Raw genomic sequence first — 18817 nt, 5'->3', positions numbered from 1 at the left:
GCGCAGAAAATAGCCCCAACGTGTCAATCAGAGTGAGACGGATTCATCGACACCTCCGTAATTTTCTCCCCTCAGCAAAGACATCATCGAGATAGGCGGCTCATACTGGAATTTCGAATACACCATGAAATCAGGGCGCCGTAGGCGGCCCGGCCATTCGATTTTGTAGCAAGCAGGACCGACGAGAGGTTCGGCGCCCCCCAAGTCGTGGTTTCATCCTATGCGACAATCGCCAGGGCTTGTGGCTGCATCTTGGCCTCCTTGATGAATGTGCGATGAATCGTAACCAGAATCAAGAAGGTGGCTTTGTGGCTTCCATTCCGCTCCCCGAGCAGAGCTTAGCTACGTGACCCGACCGGGCTGAAACCCTGGACTTCAGTGGATGAACCCTCTTGAGCTGGGTCGGGATGACGGTTCTGATCGCGTCCATTCATACGGTAGGGAAATAGTCAATGACTGTCAAATTCCAGTATGTGGGAGTTACACCAGTGTGGGCGGCGGAAGATATGACATTGACTGTGAGGTCGTACTGCAAGGTGCTTATATCTTCGTTGAGTAGTAGTAATGGGGGGGGGGGGGGTACTGCAGCCGCTGAGGCTGCGGCCAGGTAACCAAGACAGATATTGTCTGTGGCGGCGGAAGTGCAAAAGGCGAGTGCCCGAATTGTATGGGAGACGTGGGTAACGGTTGTTTCGTGCATCTCGCAGGAGTGGCGGAGGTTGTAGATGATCTTCCAGTCTAGCGATATTTCCACGGACCGCAGTTGTCTCTCCTCGCTCGACGCGTCTGGCATTAGAGGAGTATTTAGGGCTGCCCGCCAGAGATATGCATGAACTGGTCCTCATCTGCCGCGTTCCGAATGCTTTACTGACGGAAAAGGAAGGAACCCTAATACCCGGTTGCTTCCGTGGACCGCTGTGAGAAATGACCAGACTGTGATTTCTCTAAGCAATGACAAGAGTTTCTGGAAAAACAAGAGCATATACCATTTTGAAGCTCCCCTCTAGACCTTGGATTTCATTCGACACGGCTGTCGCCAGATACTGTCTGCGCAAAGGGCCTGGCGGTTGACAGCCTATTCTCAGGTGTTGTGAAATTGATCGAGGTCGACGGCAGCACCTTTTAAAACGTGCAGGGCGTAGGTGAAGCTTATCGGGTAACTCGCAAGTGACTAGCTCATGCTCCGCAGGAAGGCTTCCTGCGATGAAGAGCAAGGGTCGCTATCCTCGACGAGGGGGCCGTAGGTCGTCCAGTACTCAAGTCAATCGGCTCAGCTCAAGCGATCCACTCCGCGGCAAATGAGGGAGGGCAGCATGGGAAAATCGGCAAGACTCCGCTAGACCTGCGTCGGAGGAAGCTCATTGACGACTAACCTCAACTGCATCGGCAATAAAATGCATCGCTTGGCTTTTTTAAGTCACTGAGCGGCTCAGTTTGGTGCTCATTTTGTGGTGACCCACATGTTGTCTTGAGTCTGGACTAGTTTGATGTACATTCCGTACGAGCTGAACTTCCAGCCTCGGGTTGAAGTTGTCGTTCTTTCCAGGAGGCCGGCTTTCCTTGCCCTAGGATGGCAGGAACAGCTCGAGAGTCATGGGGCATGTAGAAACCGTCAACGTCACAGGCTGTACGTCTCGCAAGACTCACTCGGTACCATAGTCGCTCTGCACCCGTAGCTGAACCTTGGTCCGGATGGGTCGATATGGTGACGAGATTTTCAGTGCTCATCCGCTACCTGGAAGGAACCTCCTGCTCATACCTGTCGGACAGCAGAATAGGTCGCTGCCTATCTTCGTCCTCTGTCAAGTTTCTTTGATCTGAATACTAAACCGATGTCTCGATTCTGAATTGATCAGCATTTGAGTTGTCTAGGTGAACTTGCAACTACTTACCGTTCATACTTCACTACGAGCGGACTGTGAAAGTCCCGGTCGAGATTGATTTTTCTTCACATCAGCCGTGCTTGCCCTATCGTGGTCGCCATTCCCGCCTACAATAATGCATCCATGGAAACGGGACAAGGCCCGTGACCTTCCGCAGTTGGACTCGGACCTGATACTATTCACAGCGTAAGCATGACATGTAGAGCCTGCCGAAACTGGACTCGGACTTGATTAGGAAAGGTAAACATGACGAATAGAGCCTTCCACTTTGAAGTATACATACCCATCATCAAGCAATATCATTCTCCTCTCTTCCACCATCCCTTCGCCGTTTTCTTGTTGGAAAAACCTGTCACAACTACCCAAGATCCATCAGAGTTCCCATCAAATTTCCCAATTCCTGTTCTTCTTTCAAAAATCGAGCTAGACACCATGTCTTCCGACTCCACGCTTGCAACGGGGTCCCTGCCAGACTCCATTGAAGAGTTGGAAAAGGAAAGAAAACTTGCCAACCAGGAGGTTACCACCGAGTTGAAAGCTCTTAAAGCGCGGGGCTCCTTCAATAGCCAATTCTGGGATCAAGCCCACCGAGTGCAGAAATGCAAACTCCGACGTTCGGTGATCGAGCGCAAGATTTCCCGCACCAAGTTCCCAGGCGACGAGGAGAATTACAACAAGTCGCCTGAGGGGAAATCAAAGCTGCAACAGGTCAACGCACAACGAAGCCTTTGCAAAATCACCAAGCGACGTGCACAGGCGAAATCCCCACGCAACAAGGCTCGTTCTGCGAAGCAAGCTGAGTCATGGTTGACACTTTTCACCACACCGAAGATGGGCTTGGGCATCACAGGCACCGGTGCCGGACAAAGAGACTCGAGCGCGCAGTCAAATTTTAGGGCGCAGCTCATTGAGAAATACGGCGCACAGCACGAGACCGAGTCCAAGTGGTTATGGTGTCCCATCCTGCACTCATGGGAGCTGTCATCAACTATGAAGGCATGCCATATCTTTCCCTGGCTACATTCTAAGGCCAATATAAGAGCAATCTTTGGTCGAAGAGCAGGAAAAGACATTTTTGGACCCTCAAATGGTCTTTTGATGCACGAAGTTATCGAAGAAAACTTCGACAAGGGCAAGCTGGTGATAGTTCCAGATGTCGACGATCTCTCGGGAAAGCTTGGCATCATGCGTTGGCTATTCTCTAAGCCACGCAACTTCAAAGTGCAAGTTCTGGACCGCTCCGAAGCGTTCTTGATACGCCAAGTCCACCCAAATCACCCGTTGAAATACTGTGACTTGGATAATCGTGTCTTGAGCTTCCGCACTGACTTCCGCCCGGCCGCACGCTACCTCTACTACCACTATTGCGTCAGCATTCTGAAGACATCCTGGAGCCACAATAACAATGGCAAAGCTAGCAAAACGGTGGAGATCCTGGCCCAGGAGACCGACAAGCCCATCTGGGCCACACCTGGGAGGTACATCGCCCGAAACATGCTCCAGGCTCTGGCCGAAGAAGTTGGCCATAGTGAGAATGCGCTGTTGGCCGGCGCCGACTCATGCCTCCCGGTCAGGGACATGGACAAGATGGCCCTGGTCGAGCTGACAGCCGCTCATGTACAGAGACGGCAGGCGCTCGACTCAGACTTGTTCCATGATCCGGCTCAAGTCGAAGGGCAGGACTTAACTCTGGAGGGATCGTCTTCGGAGAGTACCTTGGGCAGCGATGACTCCGACGGGGACAGTGAGACGGAGTAGGGATGGCTTTGAAACCTGGAGGGAATGTCTTTGCTATTCTGTAAATAGAACCAATCAATTATCATTGCTCAACGGAAAGAAGGCGGCCGGAACTACGCTTGGAACTTGTACATGGTGTATCAATTTTTGGAGCGCTGGCGGATATTATGGGGTGGATAGACATAATTATGTCGAAGAGAGGCATGCCTGACATCTCCCAGGCATGCTGAATCTGGGCCGGGGAGCGGTTCTGCTGGCCGAGCTTTATCACTAGTCGCTCTACACATCATGCACCAGCTCACGTACTCGATTAGCCGGTGCTGTAGATTACCGGCATAGCAGCATGCTGATGATCGCATCCATACCCCAGGTCGCTTGGTACAGATCGGATGTGGTGACGCTGTGCCTCTCGCCGAAGGCTCGGGCACTGCTCGACGAGGTTGGAGACACGTAGAACCGGACAGGGTGTAGCTGATGTGATGGAGGAGAGCTACCTGTGTGCGACGGTATAATGTATGGCTGTGTTGCGCCAAGGGACCTTGTCTAGTACGAGAGGGTCTCCGTCGTAGGCATCTCGTGGAAGTATCGATAGAATCGAGCATAGGGTGGGAGGGCCAGAAGGCAGCAGCCTATTATAGGCGGCGGCAAGGTCCTGCAGGTCGATCCTCGTGAAGATGGTATTCATGATGGCGTCATTGATCTCAAATTGACAGAAACCCCGGTCTCGGTCTTCATCAGCAATCAGCAGCTTATGTGCGAGGTGGAACTCTTCATGGTCAATTCTAGCGGTTGACTGTAGTATATGCATCACTTGGCTATTGCTGCATTATATAGGCTGTGTTCGCGGGATTGCCTCCTGGAGCACGAGCTGGAAAAGTGCGGCGTTTTCTACGAGGTGGTAAGAAACACGGGGCGCAGAATTGCATGCCTCTGCACGCCTTGCTTTTATACACCGAGAAGCCTCTCGACGTCTACTATGTCTTCTTGGTGCTTTCTGCCTCGAACGGTAGCTCGACCTCGTGGGAGCCCTTCATCCGAAATCGGCCGATTGAGAAACCTCGCTACATCGACGAGTAAAGATACACATCCTCGATATACGCAGCTGAGCTTAGCTCCACCCGCAGTTCAATGCGTGGACAATCTCTGAACCGTTCTCCAGAAGCGAAAAAAGTGGACAGTCACCGATCGAAGCTTTGGTGGTGAGGCGCGGGACGACATCAGCAATGCCGATGAGAATCTGGACGAGCCTTGATGCGACGTGACGAATCTGGTTATGATGTTAAACGTGTCTGTTGAAGGTGATATCTGCCGCAAATGACCCGGGACAACCACCGCGGACAATTTGAGTGCGAAGCGTGGGAAGTCCCAGTCGATATCTCAAGACGCCTCAATGACCAGGTGCAGTTCATCATTGAAGAAGGCATCGAAGGTCTCCAGCTGTTGAGTCTGGCCTCGGTAGTTGAAATTAGCTCCACCGATCAGCCTGCTGCAAAAACTTCGGTGTCTGCGGTCGTTGGCGAATCAAGAGGTGAAATAAGACCATTGGTGTCACGACAGCCAAAGGCGAGTCTTCTGCATTTGGCAAATCGAATCGATAGCTGTCACCGGCCCTCGGTTGAACATTAGAGGCGCCATGATGGTGAGCCATTGCACAGATCGGTTGAATTCTATCTCGTCAGCCCAGGGCTGACGGCCGGGCCTTTCGGGGTCGGAGTCAGGGCTATACGAGCCGGGAATCTTTACACAGAAACTTGCATAATCGCCGTCTTCGGGACATTCAAAGGCTCTAAGCAGAACTCGTTGTGTCTCATGTGTAGCAGAGTCGACGTGCGCTTGCTAACAATGAGCATATTCTGTCTCGCCATGTCCTGCACGGTGTTCGCAGTGTTTCACAGGCACTAGTGCGAGTATTTCGACACAGGAGTGATGTCTTGGCTAATTCGGTTAGCCGATAGATTACAATTAGCTATTCAGTCTGCAATTTAGGGTTGACCCAGTGCTGTACGGAGCCAGGGCGGGAACCTGCGCGCCAGCAGACCCTCTTTGTGGCCCGTCGGAATCACACGCCAGAGTAAGATATGATCAATATCAACGACAAGTTGGTGCCGACTGAGTTTCTTCTAGGGATTGAGGATTTGCAGTGTTGTCAAATTCTAGGGAGTTTGGGCGGCGCAAACAGGGCATAAGAGAGTGAATCAACGGCCACGTGCCGTTCAGCAGACAGTCCAAGCTTGAAGACAAGGACAGGCGTACTGTTGACGGCCCTATCATTGCACAGCCGGCATTCTATTTCGCCAATCTTCACGTATTGAACCAGGTCACCAGTCCGCTACAAGCTACGTGTAAAACTCGGATCGGCCTTCTTCACGGGTCAGCTACATCCGATAATGAGATTGACCGCTGTTTTGGGTTCGTCTCAGGGATAGGCTCGAGCTGGCACCGGTCCCTCAACTAGCAACTCACCTACAGTATCAACCGGACCCAGCTGGTAGCAGGTCGGGCTGATTCTCGGCCGATTTGCAGGACCGGTCGTCCAGGCTGCTGGTCAAATGTCCAGCATACGCATGCACACGTAGAGCGAAGTGGAGTGAGGACTCTCCCATGGTAGTTTCCAAGCGAAAGGCGAAGATATCAGCAAAGAGCTGAGTCCACTCGGTTATGAAAGAAAGTGGCCATTGGCCAATCTCTTCTCACAGTCAAGAACTCAAAGCACACGTCTCCAGTGACGGTATATCTTTGGAGGAAAATCGGCAGACCATCTGGGAGACGCTCAATTTGGTGAGCTCGCTCTCGCAGCAGAAGGCGTACAGATGGCCGGTGAGTGGGCTAAAATAGGTTTTTGTGGAGCGTCAATTGTCACGGTTGGCGTGTAACACCTTTTGATATTTTCTGAAGCCTGGGGAGAGGCACGCTTCCACCTCTGCAGGGCTGATCTGCCAAACGGACAGAGGTCAGATGCTCCGTAGTTGACTCATCGGGTTTAGGGCTTTATTGTATTGACCAAAACACAATTGACCAAAACACAATCCTTGCTTGAAAAGCCAATCTCAAGTCAATTTCATACACAGCGGTGAGTCTTTGCCCACATGGGAACATACCTTGTTGATCGAGCGAGCACTCCCACGTAACCTCCACATGTTCTAGGTCAAATCCAGAATTGACTTTCTTCTGTAGCCGTCTCAGCTTATCGGCCGTAGGGTTTGAAATCACAAGCAAGCAGGGAAAGGTGCGCTGCATTTGTTGCAGGTAAACCCAGGAAACCCCATGGCAATCTTGGTCAGTGTGGCCTCCAGTGCTGACCCACACTTCCCGATGCGGTTGAAGTGCTTCGAATTTTCGCTATTTCCCTTGTTGAGGTTATTTTAAGCAAGCGTCGTCCCCGTATGACTTTTTTTTCTGTATTACCGCAGTAGAAAACTTGAACAGCGTCAGACGCGGATTCTAGAGCTCAAAGTCGTACGTGAGCGTCTGGCCCAAGTCGGCCGTGCCCTCAAGCTGGAAGACTATCTCAACTCAACTTACTAAAGTTGCTGTGACTTCGATCGATGTGTGGCTGCGGAACAGCTGTCACCTAAGAGGACCAAAGAAGTGCTCGGAAGATCAGTCGCTGGGGTTGGCCAGCTTCGATCGTAATCTGCAGATATGGACGGCGATGATGTCCACGCCAGATGGTACGTCGGAGAAAAGAAGGAGGGGGGAGGCATAGTAGTGAGCCGACTCAGGATGCGAGATATACTCGAAGGTCTCGTCCCGTAGCTCGCGGTTGTGTCACTAATTGTAGGCAGCAGGCATTTATGCTTCTGGTAAGGCCTGAACAAAGGAGTGCAGTACTATAACGATAGAAATTTCCTCTGTCTGCGGTTTGAAGAGACTGCTCTAACCTTCAAACACACCTGGTCGTACCCTTGTCGCAGCCGAGGGCATTCCGGACAAAATCAGCACAGATATTGGCATTGAGCTGTAGTCCTCACAGGAATGAGCGCGCTCGGAAGAACAAGGCTTTTGGGGGTTTGATGCCCAGTGCACGTCCACTTTGTGGTTCACCAGGTCGCCCAGCAAAGGTGGAGCATTTCTTGGGCACTCCAGCCGTGCTTCGGGTCCATGTATAACAACGACTTGCCACAAGAAAATGTCGATGACAAGATGGTGAAGTATCATGGCGAGAAGGTTTGCCTTAGCGCTGACAACGAAGGTGGCCGCTGCAAAGGCTGGTCCACCGGCGATGGCAATGACATGCTGAGCGGCATCCATCATGAGAGCGATATTTTTGCGCGGTCTCGAATGCAGCTATCTGAATTTCGTGCAGCTGGCTACGTGAAGGAGGCGCAGTCAGCAAGATGGAAGAAAGAGATTATAAGATTTTAGTAGGTGAGAAAGACTAACTAAGCTGACTGGTGAAGGCAAATCACATGCCTGCCAAACACAATCGAACGATGCAGACGTCAGTGGAGTCACAGATCGTGTTAAGTCATTGCTTTTTTGACGGTAGCACGCAGCAATGTTTGTATGGCATGTGATACTGCCGACTCACCGCAGTCCATAGCCTAGATAGAATCTCTCCCCAATGGCAGTCTCACTCATCATCCCTCTCACACATCGATACTGCTGCCCCTACCGTAGCCGTATCTCATCAAGAGACCATGCCATCTCCCTCTCACAGACGAATTCGAGACGCCTAACGAAAGTACAGCGTAGAACATCGCCCTTGACTAGACCGCCTCTTCGCTCACGACTTCATGCCGTGCCAATGAAGTCCTTCCCGACAGCGTCTTTGCCTCTATGTGGGGTCGACTACTGCAGTGCCACACCAGCATAGCCTGTTTTACTTCGGCAACATCTCCAGCCGTAATGCGAATGTCGCCGGGATCGACCAGACCGTTAGTTCCAATGTCCTCTCAAAACAGGCATTGATCGTGCCAGAAGTCTGATCAATAGATCTTGTTCGTTAGAAACAGACGCGCTACATTGAAGGTCTCTCGCACAATCACATGTCTCTGTCGAGCATGCAGCGTGTACTCGGTATCTCGGTGTAGGCGTTTCTCAACACCATCATATCCATCCAGTAGTCGGCCTCTATGTCGTCTACTTCATCATCCCCGGAGAGACTGCGTGTTTGAGTGATTCTGCCTCTCCAGCAAGGGATCTGCCGACTCACCACGGAAGGACCCACAAACCCATTTAGATAGCTTCACTTCCTTCCTTTCCTCACACACCAATTCATGTTGTGTTCACCTTCCTCTTCCTTCCTGCAGATCGATATCTGCGAATACAACGTGCCTCGCACTCCAGTCCACGAACATTACTCCCGTGGCCCAGCTCTGTCTGGGCATATGCCCCAATAATTTTCCAAGACTCACTCAACGGCAGCCAGGAGGTTTGCTGCTGATCGCTCGCCTGCTCTCGAACCGTCGTCACAAACAACTCTGTCTGTAGAAAGTACGGTGAGACATCGTCTACCAGGTACTGGGCCATCTTGTAATCTTCATCGCTCCACTGATGCCGATCTGCCATGCGACGAAGCAGTTTTGCCCGCGCCAGCGCAAGCTTGAACCTTTCCACGCGTAAAGAGATGCTGCTGCGTCGCTTTTGAAGACAAGACCTCGTTCTGAAGCAGAGCAAGGATACGGGTCTGTCGCTGGAGGAAGCCATCAGTGGAAAACAAGTGCTGACTCAAGTGGTGCACGTTGACATCAGATTGCGCTCGCTCACTGGTGAGAGTGGTAGATCCATTTGGATGACTTGGTCGAAGGGCATCAGTGAAATCCGGCATGATAGCGACATTGATCGTGTCGAACAACGTTTCTGGAGCTGAGTTTCAAAGAAGGAAAGACACACGTGTCCGTTGAAACATGTCTCTACCACAATCCGTGATCGGAGCACATACATCAACTCGCTTTTCGGCGTTTTAACGGCAAGCTTGCTATTGAACATGACCAAGTGCCGAGTTGCCGTTAATCGCTTGGATGGATGCGGGGTTAACCTGGGGAAGAGCCACGGACCGAGTTGGATTTTCCTGTCATCGGCAACAAGAGTTCAACGCGGGGTATTTCTAATCGTGGGGCTTTATGCATGGATGCACTATGGAACCCGTGTTTATTGTCATTGTTGGGGAGAGAGCAGAGGAGCGTGCGGTAGATCTAGTAGGCGGGAATCGATGACCACTGCATTCCACTCTGAAGAATCGCATCCGTGCAGCTGACTCCAATAACCTCATTTTTCTCTGAATGACTGGAGCAATGGACGATCGAACTCGGTATATACCCTCCCATACTGGGAGACATGTGCTTCCCAATTTGCCCTTTTTTCACAAATTACTTCGCTTCGCCCAACGCAGACCTCCTCGTGTAGCTGTACGAGATGTGAATGCAGGCCTGGAAAAGACCTACCAGGAGGTGGTCTCGGATGCCCTTGTTTTGCGAGAAGAGTTGGCCAAGACACTGTCATTAGAGACTTTGAATAGCCTGTTCCGGGACGAAGAAGTCTTCGTCGGGCTATTAGCCCCGGGAGGATATGAGTATACCGTGGGATTCATTGCGATTTTGTCTTTAGGTGCTGCAGTCGTACCGCTTGGTGAGTCCCAATGACCCTCGTTCGTTGACTTTTCGCGTCTCTGGAGCGATAATAACAAACGCATTGTACTCAGCTTCTGGGCTTCCAGTGGTAGAAGCTTCTTATTTCCTCCACAAGGCTCAATGTGTGGCCTTGCTGGTTAGTGAGACGAACGTATCCCTCGGTCAATCTATCATACGTTCCCTAGAAGAAGAGAAGCATTTTCATCTCCCATGTCTACCATCAATTGCATCTTTCTTCTCGTCTCAACCTACTTCCGCCGACGAGATAGTCGTTTCGTCCAACCGGATGCTCGATATGAATGGCGCAAGTGCGGTCATCTTCACCTCGGGGACAACTGGTCCCCCCAAGGGCGCGGTCCAACGACGTACCTGGTTGACAGGCAACGCAGAGGCCGACGCAGACTTCTACCGCATCACCGAGCAAGATGTCGTGCTTCATGTCTTGCCAGTTCATCATGCCTCCGGCGTAGGACTGACTTTTCTTCCCTTCATCATTGCTGGCGCTTGCATTGAGTTTCGAAGCGGCAGCTTCGATGCCGCATGGACGTGGGAACGTTGGCGGCGTGGTGGGCTGTCCTTTTTCTCTGGCGTTCCTACAATATACATGCGACTGATGCGCTATTTTGAAGAGGCAATTGCCTCACGACCACCCGAGGAACGTGTTGAATATGCCGCTGGGGCGCGTAACATCCGCACGATGCTCTGCGGATCATCAGCGCTTCCTGGTCCAGTTCAAGACTTCTGGGAGAACCTGCGACAACTGCCCATTCTCACACGCTATGGAGCTACAGAATTCGGGACAGTCATTAAAACAGACTTGGATCCCTCTGGAACTCCACGCAACAGTGTGGGTCGAGTGGTTGAGTCAGCTTCTCTTCGGCTCGAGGATGATGGCCATCTCCTGGTGAAATGTCCCTATATGTTTTCAAAGTCAGTATCACCGTCTTCAAGTCATTCCTGAAGAGAAGTTAACCTAGACGTTATTTGTTTCTCAGATATCTTCACGATGAAAAGGCCACGATCGAGGCTCATGACAAAGACGGCTATTTCAAATCCGGGGACATTGCCCGTCGCGATGGTACGTATTACTTCATCCTAGGGCGCGCTTCCATCGACATTATCAAATCGGGGGGCTACAAAATCTCCGCATTGGATATCGAGCGAGAAATTCTCGGTCTTCCGTATGTCGCCGAAGTGATGGTGGTGGGAATACCAGACGAAGAATTCGGACAGAGAGTAGCGGCTACTGTCAGTCTGAAGAAGGAATCTGGCGGCAGCAGCAGCAGCAGCAGTCGCACTCGAACGGAACTTACTCTTCAGGAGTTACGACATGATCTTCGCACGAAGTTGGCTGGCTACAAGATGCCAACAATCCTGCGGCTCGTTGAAGGTGAGTTGCCTAAATCGGGCACTGCCAAGGTGCAGAAGAGAATTTTGGGTCCCGCCTATTTTCCACCCAATTTCCGCGATATTCCGGAGGTCCAGGTGTGGCAGAGTGACAGCAAGTCGAAGCTGTAGACTTGTCTGAATAGGATTGTCTTTTACACAGGATAGGTGCAGCAGTATAGATGCGCTGCATTCCCGCTAGTCTACACAGAGCATGTTGCACATCGAATAGATTACTATGAGAAAAATAAATCACCTCAGATTTTCGCCTTTGCGGGTGCACTGGTCATCCGACTATGCACATAGCTGATTTGCTGAAACTTCTTGACAGCATCTCCCCAGAGTTCCTGTCGTAGAAGAGCATAGACTCTACAAACGTTCGTCAGTACCAACCCTGATCTCCGAGAAGAACACAATAGCATGGGAATTTCAGGACCTACCCCATCTTCGCTTTGGGGGCCACTTTCTGGCCGAGTTCCAGAGCAACATCGAGCATTTTCTCTGGCTCGGCAACCGCGTCAACAATCCCATCAGCCATGGCCTCCGATCCGGTCCACCTGTGGGCCTCGAGAAGCATCTTCCGTGCAATCTGCGGCCGCAATTTGAGTCTTGGAAGAGAGCCAATGCCATCAAAGTGCAGTCCAAGGTTGACAGGCGGCATGCAGATGAATCCACGTTGCGAGTTCATCACTCGATAGTCATGAGCCAACGCAAGTGGACAAGCGCCGCCAAAGGTGTGGCCGGTCAGTAGGGCGATGGTTGGGTAAGGGAAGTCGAGTATGGTGTGGATCAACTGTACGTCTGTTTGTAAGCCACTTGAATATTATGTGGTAGAGACTGAGTTCGACGAGACGATGCCTCAATTGTGAAGCCCGTACCGGATAAAACCCGTCAGAATTAGCGAAAGGATTCGTATCTGACTCGTCAAGTTCCAAACCCTAAGTTGAAGATATCAGTATGTCTCATCATGCGGACTGGTCATTTGTCTACGAGGCAGTATACGAACAGTACACCAGAATTTAGCGTCGTTGCCTCGCGTGATCACCGCACCCTCAGAGTCAGGACCAAGAAGCCTTTCAACTGTTCGATATGCGCGGATCATCTCTTGGCAGAATTGTGAGTTCAGCCGGTTCTCTGGAGGTTTCTGCATGGTCAACACGAAGATATTTCCATGTCTTTCGACTGCGAGGTCATTGAACTTGGGGATGTCGGCCATAATGAGTGATCGATCTCGTGAAGAGCAGGTAGTTATGGTGGAAGCAACTTATGCCGAACAATTCTCGGCCAATGGGTGATAGCTTTGATATTCCAGGGACGTCGACTGATGAGGTCAAATTTTGAAATTGAAATTCCTATCACCTATGCCATGCAGTAACTGGTAGATGTACGCCAAGTACTCCAAATTGCATAAAAAGCAAGATGCAGCGTTTCCCCGCACACGCTGGTCCCTCGGATCCCCACAGGCTAGCCGAAGCCCTTGCCACATAGAAGGGTAAGGCCGATTGGCGGTATAGAGTATAGACATCTCGTTAGTCGTGTATACTCAAAAGAGACCATCACATTTGTAGAGTGTGTAGACGAAGGCAGGCAGTCCACACTCTTCGCGAGAAGCACATGAGGCCTGCCTCGCGAGTTGTCTGTTGCTTTTGTTACACCCACTAGACTGGCGAGACGGGCCATTCTCTTAGTACTGGGAGACTCGAGAAAAACCGACTTCGCATCTTGCCTAGAAGGAGTCAAGATTTGCAAGGAATCAAGTGTATGACTCAGACCCTAATTTGTGATTCAAAATTATCATGCGAAGGCGGTCATTCTGGGGACGACTAGGGGTATCTAAGCAAGCAAATCCGTCGTCTATCATATTAATCTCTCAGGCCCAGCCAGCGAGGGTCCAACTGGATCGATCACCCGCTCTTAACCCAGATCGACGATCGGGGACGACAGGCTCGGATTCACGACTTGCACCGGCGAGTCCATGTTGCAAGAACTTTTCCCGCTCAATCTCAACCATACCTCGCAATTTCAAGCTGGTCACCAGACTGGCGCCTGCCCATGCACCGAGAGATTCGACCTCCCTTACGACTCCGTGAATTGGCACATAAGATTCTTTGTTCTGTCGACGCAGCTTTTGCTCCACGAAATCCATCTCCGGTTCTTCCTCCGAAGAGTGTACTTTTGGAGGGTCAGGGGCACTTCCCTCATTTTGCCTGGCTGGTGGCGCCTGCGCTTGTGCTTGGGTGGGAGGTCGAGATGATATTCGCATGCTCTCCAGCCGCTGGCGTTGGCGCTCAAGAGCTTTGCCTCGAACTGGGCTCCATCCATACTGCTTGATGAGTAGAGACAATTCCTCAAGGACTCTCTTTCGTAAGCCCGGAATTCGGGAACCGCCACCAACGAAAACAATACGAGACATACAAATGCCGCGCGCATCAGGCGGCAAGGCCAAGAGAGTGTGGTAAACAAGTAGCGGAATCGGCTTTTCCTCGTCGTCCAAGTCTCCATCGGCCGTTCCAGATGCCAACAACACTGTGTCGACTGGGTCGGCAAAGCGTGAAAATGGCACATCAATGAATTCTTCTCCGGGATTGACAGGAGACGGAATTGAAACCTTTTGTGTTGCGGTAGGCGGGTCTTCGTGACCACCAGCGTGCGGCCGACACCAAACAATGCGCGCAAGAATCTCTTCGCAGTATGCAAATCCCACAGATATGTGCCCTTCGGGACTTGCGACGAGCTCATCTCCAGAAGCCAGGCGATCCAGACAGCGGCCCATCTCCTGCTGCAGGGATTTCATTGCCCTAGTACTTCTTTTTGAAGTGACTTCTCTGTACTCATACAAACCTGTCACTGTAGTCTCTGCCCATCCAAGATCAATGACTAGGGCAGACCTCAGCCCCGCTGCGGTTGCTGACATGGCTGCACTTGGGAGCAGGGTGATATTAGGAAACCGCCAGCGGCTGAATAATGTAGAAAGCAATGACGACAGCAGCGGATGCGGCATCAGCGAAGGGAGAGTGAGGACCAGCCGAGAGGATCCAGCGTCTGTGAGGAGATATTTGTTGAATGTCTCCCGGAAAAGTCGCTCAATCTTGTCTTCTAGCAGACCCAAGTCCATCTCCCGAACATCTGGGCGCCATATCTCATAGTCCCGCACCCAGTCCTCAGGGTCGACGGGTTGCTGTGATAGTCCATTTCCCGTACCACCTGATATCCAACCACGATAGTCTCCCACTCTTCGCGATTCCTCCGGTCCGAAAGTCACGGTACACGTAGGTGTACCGCTGCCCTCAAACCCCGCGCGAAGCCATCTTGCGCCGATCTCGATTATGATCGCATCGTCCTCATTTCGGAAGGAAGAGCCAGCCGAAGTCGTGCTAGCGAATGAAGTATTGGTCGAGCGTGAGGATGTTTGCTGGGGTGTATGGGGCGAGGTCGGACGAGCGGTTTGCGACGAGCGCACGTTTGATGATACCGACATGCTGACTTTGTCGGCTCTCAACGAAGACGCGCCTTGAGTCGTAGGCTCTGTTCGGTAACGTGGTCAGACGCTACCACTTTTTGCGTTATCGAAGAGGAACAGTTTGCTCCAGTCTCTGATTACTCGACGGCAAGTCGCCATGTGATGCTCGAGTAGCTGCCTGGCATCAAAGGGTCTAATGAGTTGGGAAAGGCCCCATGCTGAGATCGGACCACGAAAGGCACAACCGAAGAGACGTTGTGGAGCTTCTTGCGGCACGAGCTTGGTGGAGCTTACCAGGAGGTAGCAGATCCAGGAACGGATCCTCTTCGGGCCGTCACTTGTCCCGTCACTGTGCCCAGAACTATTCGTAGCGACTGATCTAAGCCATGATACAAAACATTTCCTTCAACACTCCCGACGTACAATCTCTTCATCTGGGGTTGGACTCCGTCACCACTCTCGAGCCATTACTAAGCCCTTCAGTGTGGGAGGCCGCAGTGATATCGTCGTAGTGGCTGAGTCGCCAATGAAGCTGCTGTAACGAGCGGGCGGTGAATTGTTAATCGGCAGAATCTGGATTGGATAAGCTGGTTGCTATCGTCCGTCAGCTTAGCTTTATTTACTTCCCAATTTCCAGCTCCGCACCCGCAACCGCAACAGCTTCCTTGGGCTCCGTATGGCCGGTCTATGCTTCGCAAACATTCAACGGCTTGCCCAAGCCCAATAACCAACTCATGGGCATTCCAGGGTATGTCTCTACTCCCAGCCATTCTCCTCAGAAGCTACATTATTCGATTGGCCCTGGCTCCAGCTCTTGTGGACGATGAATAGCGGAAAATCATAGGACCAAATTTTCAAAGTTTCATTGCAAACCGGCATGGCTGATTTCCCAACACAGGCTCATCAATGCCATTGGCGTAGGGGAGCGGGTCTCCTTGGCCAAACTGGCCGGGTGGCACTTGGAACGGAACGCAAGGCCGATTCGAATTGCCGTCGACATTTCCATATGGCTGTTCCAGGTCCAGGCTTCGCGTGGGGGCAGGAACCCTGAGTTGCGCACCCTTTACTTTCGCCTCCTGAAGATTCTTGCCCTACCGATTCATCCGCTCTTCGTTTACGACGGTCGTCACAAACCACCCTTCAAACGAGGAAAGGCGGTCTCGCGCAGCTCGGGCAACTTGCCAATCATTCAACGTTCGAAGGACCTTATTGAGAAATTCAAGTTTCCATGGCACGAAGCTCCTGGGGAAGCGGAAGCGGAATGCGCCCGGCTGCAGCAAGCAGGTATTGTCGATGCTGTGATTAGCAATGATGTAGATGCCTTGATGTTTGGGTCCACGTTCACCATGATGAATTTCTCAAATGAAAGTGGCAGTGGATCTTCTGGGGCTACTCATGTGACATGTTATTATGCCAACTGTCAGGGGTACGTTTCAAATGTGCCGCTCGACAGAGCCGGTATGATTCTCTTTGCCATGCTCAGCGGAGGTGACTACCTGCCCTCGGGGGTGGAAAAGTGCGGTCCGGGTACCTCCGCGGAGATCGCCAAGGCTGGTTTTGGAGAGGACCTCCTACAAATGATCGCTATACGGTCTCCCGACTTCGAGACTGAGCTCAGGGAATGGCGAGAACGACTCCAGCATGAATTAGAGTCCAACGAAAGTGGCTACTTCGCGAGGAAGCACCCAGCAGTGCGTATCCCGGACAATTTCCCTGATCCTGCAATTCTGGAGTATTATGCATGTCCCAAAGTTTCCACGGACGAAGAGATGGAGGTTTTGAGACTTCGGCTGAAGCACGCATGGGACCTTGAGATTGATCCCTTAGCCATTCGGAGCTTTGCCGCGGAGTTTCTTGATTGGAAGTATCGATCAGGCGCTCGGAAAGTCATCAAGAATTTGGCGGAGCCTCTGGTGTCCTATAGGCTTCGCCGCCAGCAACCGGTCAAGGCTCAATTGCCCTACTCACTCGCCCCTAAGTGTGATGCTGCTTGGCTTCAAAGGGTCTTCAAGAGTCGTGCCAGTTTTGGGACTGATGGAATGACTGAATTCCAAGTTGACATGCTCCCCATCGATGTTGTGGGCCTCGACTTGATGGCCGAAGAACCCAATCCTCCTCAATGTACCCCTGAAGAAGGCTCTGCTCAGGATCTCGAACAGGCTGAGGGCGAGGAGGACGAAGCAGAGCATGACCACGCTCCGCCAGCCACATTGACAAAATCCCGGGTGACCAAGCGTTATGACGTGTTCGAGTTACAAAAGATTTGGGTCCTTGAGTCTGTCGTGAGGCTCGGGCTTCCCACAATTGTCCAGAACTGGGAGGATGAGCAAGCCGAAAAGGCCCGAAAGGCTGCTGCCCCAAAGAAGTCGTCGGGTCGAAGATCGGCTCCCAAGAAAAAGGGCGCTATTGACCCGGCTATGAAACGTGGGAGTATCCTGAAATATGGAACTCTCACTAAGGAGAGGACCAAGCTTTTTTCGTCAAAGAAGCCCATGCTGCTCGAAAGTGTCTCCGCCAAGGAACACACAGCCTTACCACGCGAACCACCTTCGTCCGCTTTGATCATTGATCTTGAAGATGATCCTGTCACGCCGAGTACGTATTCCCAACACAATCACTCGGATCATGTTCTTCAATCTTCCTGCGATGTGGATGCGTTGACCAGCAACTTCTCCTCGCTAACTACTGAACCACGAACATCAAGAGTGAATCGCATTCCAAAATCCGATCCAACAAAGAAGGCATCTCGAACGCGTGGGCAGGCAAGCGCAAGCGGTGCAATCAATATCGATGATCCACACGATGCGCTATCGGAAGCTTCAAGAAGACGACAAAAACTCTCGAACACTGTAACATCACGAAGCAGTCGGTCGACGACCGCTCTGAAAGCACAAGTCACGGTGGAAGGGGCACCAGACAAGTCTGAACCACGATCGATAACATCCACAGCGAAGACTCATTCTTCTACCCTCCGAGAAATTGCGCAAAAGTCGACTGTCAAAGACGTTTCAGACGTCGATCGTCTTCAAAAGTCTATAGAAATCATGTCCCTCTTGGACGAGTCGACAGAAGATTGCGCGTCCCAGGGCTGCCCCTCGACCCGATCACGCTCTTCTAGTAAAGCCAACGGTGATGCTCCTGAGACTAAGTTGCAAAAGCGACACTTGAAAGACTCTCTACCTTCAAGACACCCATACATGGTGAAATCATCTCCTGGGGCCGCAGTGAGAGCTAGTAGTCAATCTCAGGAGGTCATTAAGCTCCTCAAAGGGTCGAATAACTCCTTCGGAAGCAAGCGGACATCTACTGCGAGTGTCTCCTTGGTTGCTGACCAGCCTCGTTCAACATCCAAAGGCTACATTGAGAATGTCATCGCATTCAATGGTTTCTGGGAAGCCAACGTCTCCTCTGAAACAGAGGGACGATGCTCACAGTCCACTTCTAGTAAAGGCAAAGAGCGCTTCGCACGCGTACCCATACTAGACATGGCTTGAGACACACGCGAAATTTTCCGTCCCTTGGTTCCTGGTACAGCTAGCATATTCATCATGGCGTGGTCTTTGAAAGCACATATCAGCGGATTGGTGAGGTTTTGAGAACGGGGCGAATTTTTGACTGCATCCAGCCGGCATCGTAAAACTAAACCAGTAAAAGACGAGACACTGACACAAACATAAGTTTTGATAAGTTCGTGATCATTTCTCGTCAATGTAAAAGCTTTCTTCATTATTTATTATACAGCTTGTATCACTTGACCAGCACGGTTCAAGGTTTCCTGC

General features: G+C 51.5%; 8 protein-coding genes across 8 annotated transcripts; 3 read left to right on the top strand and 5 right to left on the bottom strand.

Moving 5' to 3' along the window:
* Positions 1–430: 430 nt before the first annotated feature.
* On the bottom strand, positions 431–793 carry N7539_001647 (uncharacterized protein; the record flags this gene model as incomplete). The annotated part of the gene is made up of 1 exon (XM_056931250.1): positions 431–793. One exon carries the CDS (start codon positions 791–793, stop codon positions 431–433), a length of 363 nt encoding a protein of 120 aa, XP_056793281.1.
* Positions 794–2315: 1522 nt separating this feature from the next.
* Positions 2316–3641, top strand: N7539_001646 (HNH endonuclease signature motif containing protein; the record flags this gene model as incomplete). The annotated part of the gene is made up of 1 exon (XM_056931249.1): positions 2316–3641. One exon carries the CDS (start codon positions 2316–2318, stop codon positions 3639–3641), a length of 1326 nt encoding a protein of 441 aa, XP_056793280.1.
* Positions 3642–7220: 3579 nt separating this feature from the next.
* Positions 7221–7871, bottom strand: N7539_001645 (uncharacterized protein; the record flags this gene model as incomplete). The annotated part of the gene is made up of 2 exons (XM_056931248.1): positions 7221–7376; positions 7524–7871. The coding sequence occupies 2 exons, from the start codon at positions 7869–7871 to the stop codon at positions 7221–7223; spliced, it is 504 nt and encodes a 167-aa protein (XP_056793279.1).
* A 1231-nt stretch (positions 7872–9102) lies between these two features.
* Positions 9103–9390, bottom strand: N7539_001644 (uncharacterized protein; the record flags this gene model as incomplete). Its single annotated transcript, XM_056931247.1, has 1 exon — positions 9103–9390. One exon carries the CDS (start codon positions 9388–9390, stop codon positions 9103–9105), a length of 288 nt encoding a protein of 95 aa, XP_056793278.1.
* A 466-nt stretch (positions 9391–9856) lies between these two features.
* N7539_001643 (uncharacterized protein) lies at positions 9857–11710 on the top strand (the record flags this gene model as incomplete). Its single annotated transcript, XM_056931246.1, has 3 exons — positions 9857–10190; positions 10264–11122; positions 11188–11710. The coding sequence occupies 3 exons, from the start codon at positions 9857–9859 to the stop codon at positions 11708–11710; spliced, it is 1716 nt and encodes a 571-aa protein (XP_056793277.1).
* A 125-nt stretch (positions 11711–11835) lies between these two features.
* N7539_001642 (enoyl-CoA hydratase/isomerase family protein) lies at positions 11836–12794 on the bottom strand (the record flags this gene model as incomplete). The annotated part of the gene is made up of 4 exons (XM_056931245.1): positions 11836–11947; positions 12019–12371; positions 12457–12516; positions 12585–12794. The coding sequence occupies 4 exons, from the start codon at positions 12792–12794 to the stop codon at positions 11836–11838; spliced, it is 735 nt and encodes a 244-aa protein (XP_056793276.1).
* Positions 12795–13448: 654 nt separating this feature from the next.
* On the bottom strand, positions 13449–15056 carry N7539_001641 (putative actin-related protein RO7; the record flags this gene model as incomplete). Its single annotated transcript, XM_056931244.1, has 1 exon — positions 13449–15056. The coding sequence occupies one exon, from the start codon at positions 15054–15056 to the stop codon at positions 13449–13451; it is 1608 nt and encodes a 535-aa protein (XP_056793275.1).
* A 716-nt stretch (positions 15057–15772) lies between these two features.
* Positions 15773–18532, top strand: N7539_001640 (crossover junction endodeoxyribonuclease; the record flags this gene model as incomplete). The annotated part of the gene is made up of 2 exons (XM_056931243.1): positions 15773–15786; positions 15937–18532. 2 exons carry the CDS (start codon positions 15773–15775, stop codon positions 18530–18532), a joined length of 2610 nt encoding a protein of 869 aa, XP_056793274.1.
* Positions 18533–18817: the final 285 nt, after the last annotated feature.

Source organism: Penicillium diatomitis (assembly GCF_028827545.1).
Source record: "Penicillium diatomitis strain IBT 30728 chromosome Unknown utg000002l_segment0_segment0, whole genome shotgun sequence".
Taxonomy (NCBI): domain Eukaryota; kingdom Fungi; phylum Ascomycota; class Eurotiomycetes; order Eurotiales; family Aspergillaceae; genus Penicillium; species Penicillium diatomitis.
The sequence above is the reverse complement of the archived record's forward strand: the minus strand, read 5'-3'. Positions and strand labels throughout refer to the sequence as shown.